Source organism: Lactuca virosa, chromosome 7 (genome assembly GCF_052849685.1).
Source record: "Lactuca virosa cultivar CGN04683 chromosome 7, Lactuca_virosa_CGN04683_v6, whole genome shotgun sequence".
In the NCBI taxonomy this organism is placed as follows: Eukaryota; Viridiplantae; Streptophyta; class Magnoliopsida; order Asterales; family Asteraceae; genus Lactuca; species Lactuca virosa.
Window position 1 is genome coordinate 2,252,476 of NC_136432.1, and position 5,131 is coordinate 2,257,606.

Sequence of the window (5,131 nt, forward strand, 5' to 3'; positions counted from 1 at the left end):
AGACAAATGAACAAAGATAAAAAAAAACATAATTGAAGAATATGAACATAAATGAACATATAATACACTAATGTAATCAAACACAATTAAGCTTATGTGAACATAAAATGAACTTATATGAACGAACATGAACGAACATAAATGAATATAAATGAACAACATAAACGAATGTTCACGAACATAACTGAACGAACGAGACTATTGTTCATGTTCGAACGATAATTTGTGTTCATGTTCGTTCGTTTATTAAATAAAAGAACATAAACGAATTTCTCACCTAACGTTCGTAGTTCGTTGATAGTTCGGTTTTTTGACGGCTCAAATTACAAGAGGGCTTAGATGTCATTCACCGCCTCTCCCATCGACCGGGAAATATATAATCACATCTCTTGGAAGAAAACACCGAAGGAAACGAAATCCAAGTAAAAGGCCAAAATTGAAAACCGGTGGTCCGGCAATGGAATGGGAGGTAGATGAAGGGAAAGAGGCGGCGGCGGTGGTGGTAGGGCTGATAGAGAAGGCTACCAACTCAACTAAACCTGACTTGGATCCGCGAATCCTAAAATCAATCAAATCGGTTGTCCGTCACTCTGATTTGGAGCTCCGTCTCGCGGTCGAAAACCTAATGAGCCTCATGAAACGAGACCACTCTCAGGTCTGTCCATTTCATTGTAGTTTTTGATGAAACTAATTTGTACATAAGTTGTAGGGGTTTTCAGTTTTACATGTAACCCTTCTTAAATTACACAATTCTGACTTTTGAGCTCTACGATGAATCGAGTTCCTATTGGAATTAGGAAGTGCTCAGCCAGTTTATATTTTGTGTGCATAGACGACGCGATATATGTCATCTTGATAATGTAAAACATGCGAAGAGAAGAATAGAAGATAGCAGATAAAATGATGAACAATCATTGACCAGAGATTAGTTATCAAATGGACAACCCTTCCCTGATTGATAATTGATTTTTTCTAACTGCCAGATCAATAAAATAACATACACATACACATAAGAGCCAGCTTACACTAAGATGAAAACATGAGCACCTGTATGAGTATGGACTATGGACATAGAACAGTCCATAAGATTTAAAGTGTTGGGATTGGTTGACTCAATGAACAATTAAGAATATTGTGATATGCTTAAATGACAGAGTTGAGATGAAATTGTGATATTGCATTGCATTGCAGGTACGGTACCTTGCACTAGCCATAATCCATGAACTGTTCATGCGGTCAAAGCTTTTTAGAAGGCTTATTGTTGAGAATTTGGAGCAATTGTTGAGTTTAAGTGTTGGGTTTAGAAGAAACCAGCCACTCCCTGCACCTCCAGCCATTGCATCCAAGTTGCGTTTAAAAGCAATTGAATTCTTAGAGAGATGGAACACTACGTTTGGAATCCATTACAGACAGCTCAGATTAGGGTATGATTACCTGAAAAACACCCTTAGATTTCAGTTCCCTAATCTTCAAGCAAATGCAGCCAGAGCTCAGCAGGAGAGAAGAGAAAGAGAGTTGCGGACAAAAGAGATTCTGTTAAAGAAATACGAGCTGTTAAAGTCAAACCTTCCTTCAATCAAGGAGGAAGTAAAGTCAATGGTTGATGAAATCAACGAGTGCTTAGATATCCTTCAAACCTGTAAACAACCCAACCTCCCGCTTTCTCCCATCGATGAAGAAGAAGAAGAAGAAGAATATTTTGAGGAGTTTCGTAACCTTGAATTGCGACAGATTCGCGACAATTCATTAAAAGAAGCAGATAAGGTGCAGGAAAACAGCGAAAACAAAGTTGTTTTCGACGCGTTGAGAGAACTTTACAAGCTTTTAGTGACCAAACATATAGTTGCAGTACAGGAATCAATTTCTGTTCTTATAAGGGTAGAATTGTCCGATAACAGAGTTAGAGACTCCATGTTAAAAGAATTCATCGATACCCGAAATCATCTGAAAACAATCAAAAAGAAATGTGAAGAAGCAGGATGTGCTCTTTCAGTCACTACAGATGAAGGAGGAGAAGAAGAAGAAGATATCTGGGAAGAGGGCACAAGTGAAAGATTTGATATTCCAAAACCCAATAAGCAGAGCGAGGAGGATCATGATGCAAACAAGAGTAAAGATTCTGTAAAAATTATTAATAATAAAGTAGTTTGTGATGCTGATTTGGACCCGTTAAAAAGCAAGCTCATGGGTGAAGCCCCGGTGATGAAATGGGGTTCCTTTTTGGACAACTGGGGTTCGGTTATGGCTAACCAGAGAGGGTTAGAGGTTGAAGGACATTGGGGTCGGGTTGACTATGATGCAGTGGTTCCAGCTAATAAAATTGCCGAGCTAAACATTCAGGCAACTGTTTATGAAGAAGAAGAAGATGATAAAGAAATTCAACAGTGCGGTGCACCTCTAAAAAAGGAAAAGGGGGGGCTTTGTACGCGAAGGGATTTGAAAATTTGCCCTTTTCATGGGCCTATTGTCCCCCGAGACAACCAAGGGAAACCATTAATAAATGATGATGACTACTTGTCGAAGAAGAATCTTGTGTTAGTGTCGACAGAGGAATTAGTGAAACAGGCTGTGAATAATGTGAGGGAGAGAGATACTACTACAAAGAAAAGGGAATATTATTATGATAATAATGTGAGGGAAATGAAACGGGCTAAACTTGCAAAAGTTCGTGGCCACAATGACACTGTTTTGAGAGATGCAGCACTTGCTTCCACTTCAGCTACCTGTTCCATTGGTGAAGATGTCGAGACAACAGAGAAGAATAGTCTTGCAAAGATGCTGAAAAAGAAAGTAAGTGTCAAGGATAGATTGGGTACAAGGCTACTCAATAGGAAGGCAACTGCAAGAGCAACACAGACCATGAATCTTGGAGATGATGATCATTCAAAGTACAGAGAAGCCTTCCCTAATCAATGGTAGTAAGTAAACTAGTGTGTGACTCTCTGGTTTGTTTGATAAGAAAGAACTCTACATTTCCACTTTTAACTATATACGTTTATTTGTTGTTATACACAATAAAATCATTTTCTTATGTGCTCTCATTTACCTTTGCTTTAAACACATGTCATATTGCTCTAAATTCTGGAATGTTAAAGAATGATTAGTGTTGTATTAATCATATTAACCTATTTTGTTATGATATTAGTGATATTTACCAACTTTGTTATGATATTAGTCATATTTAATTTTTTAAATTTCAAAGAATTAACAGTTTAGGGTCCCCGATTAATCCCTTAACCCAATCTATCGATTAGCTAACGTCCAATGTTTTTTACAACCTTTCTTTTAAACTAAGGGTGTTGTTAGTCTAATACACCATAGTCTAAACATCCATATTTATCAACTAATCCAAAGTTTAGAAAACATGAAAAGAGAAGTTGACTCTTAACAAACCTAGTCTAAACATCCATATTTATCAACTAATCCAAAATTTAGAAAACATGAAAAGAGAAGTTGACTCTTAACAAAAGTAGTCAAAATTTAGAAGGAGGTGAAAGTTAAGAAAACATGAAAAAAGAAGTTAACTCTTAACAAAAAGTAGTCAAAATTCTGAAGGAGGTGTAACTTGAATATAGACCAGGTATATTACCTTAGTCTAAACAATTTCAAAAAGTAGTCAAAATTCTGAAGGAGGTGTAACTTGAATATAGACCAGGTATATTACCTTAGTCTAAACAATTTGACATGTTTCCATTTTAGCTATTTTTATTTATTTTACCAGTTTGAGCAACTAAAACAAAACCTAATCCAATTAGGAGTTTAGAACTATCTCACAAGTATATTTCTCTAAAGACAAAATTGCAAAAATGGTCCCTGTGGTATGCAAAATTTTGGGGTTTTAGTCCAAACCCTTAGTTTTTTGGATTCAGGGTCCTTTTGGAGTGGTTTGTATGTGAAAATAGTCCCTCCGGAAATTAAAATGACTATAATACCTTTGGGTATTTATTTTTCATTTTTCTTTCATTTTTTTTTAAAATTTAATATTTATTTATTTATTTTAACAATTAAAAAAAATAATAGAGGACCCACCTCTCTCTCTCTCTCAACTAAATCTTCATCTGCTTCTGTAATTTCTTTTCTTTAACATACACACACATAAAATTAAGAAAATTGATGTAGGATGCTAGCTGCCGAATCTTTTGGAGTATTTCTTCCGCCGAAGGAGAAGGTTGTGGTATCTTTGCATGTCTGCATCGACATTCAGGACCATTTTGATAATATCCCAACTTGCACCTGTATTTTTTGGATTTAGCATCAAAATAACCCCGTAGCGATCTTGTACAGATGAACAATTAGATATGAGAGTACTAAATTGAATTGATAAGGCAAAATTTATTGATATATTGATTTGGCGTATGAACCCTAAATTGGGTTTTGTTCAATTAAATTGGGGGTTGTAAGGGTTCTGGAGATGGAGTCCAAATTCGATGTAAGATTTTTATTATGGGATAAATCAGTCAAATGATCTTATAGGTGAATCAATTTAGAAATCTCGCTAATCCCAGATTCAAGAATCAATACAAATGGTGAAGACCAAGAATTTGGAGTGCAGTCACTAAGCAAACTACCTCGTCATATATGCTATTTTTTTAAAGAGCATGGATTTTGAATCGACTAATGGACAAAGAATCAAACAAGTTTCTGTAAAAAGAACTCATCGGTCAAGTTTGTTTAGTTTTGGGAACTTTCAAATGAAATCGAATAACAATCAAAGCGCCCAAAATATAAACACGAAACAATTCAAGTAGTAGCAAAAAAGATGGAAAATTTGTGAATACCTCCATGAACGATGCTTAAGGGTGTGTTCGGCACGGAGCGTTTGAGAGCTTCTAGCTTGTAGCGTTTGACAAAACGCTCCGTTTTGAATAGAAAGCCTCGTTCGGCACTGCAAGCTTCTAGCGTTTAGTTTAAACAAAACGCTCCAAATCCAAATGCTACTTCATGTAGCGTTTAACAAAACGCTACAAGCTACAAGCTACCCGCTACAAGCCACCCGCTACAAGCCACCCGCTACCAGCTAATTTTGCCGAACACGCCCTAAACCGAAGAAGATGATGATACAATAAATATCAACCTAGACAATCTTGTTTGGACAATTAATTTTGATCACAGTAGCTTCATCTTCCTTCTC

At 36.3% G+C, this 5,131-nt stretch overlaps 1 protein-coding gene across 1 annotated transcript; it reads left to right on the forward strand.

Moving 5' to 3' along the window:
- Positions 1-323: 323 nt before the first annotated feature.
- Positions 324-3,041, forward strand: LOC145124773 (ENTH/VHS protein). The gene is made up of 2 exons (XM_079060234.1): positions 324-655; positions 1,192-3,041. The coding sequence occupies exons 1-2, from the start codon at positions 458-460 to the stop codon at positions 2,917-2,919; spliced, it is 1,926 nt and encodes a 641-aa protein (XP_078916360.1). The 5' UTR covers positions 324-457; the 3' UTR covers positions 2,920-3,041.
- Positions 3,042-5,131: the final 2,090 nt, after the last annotated feature.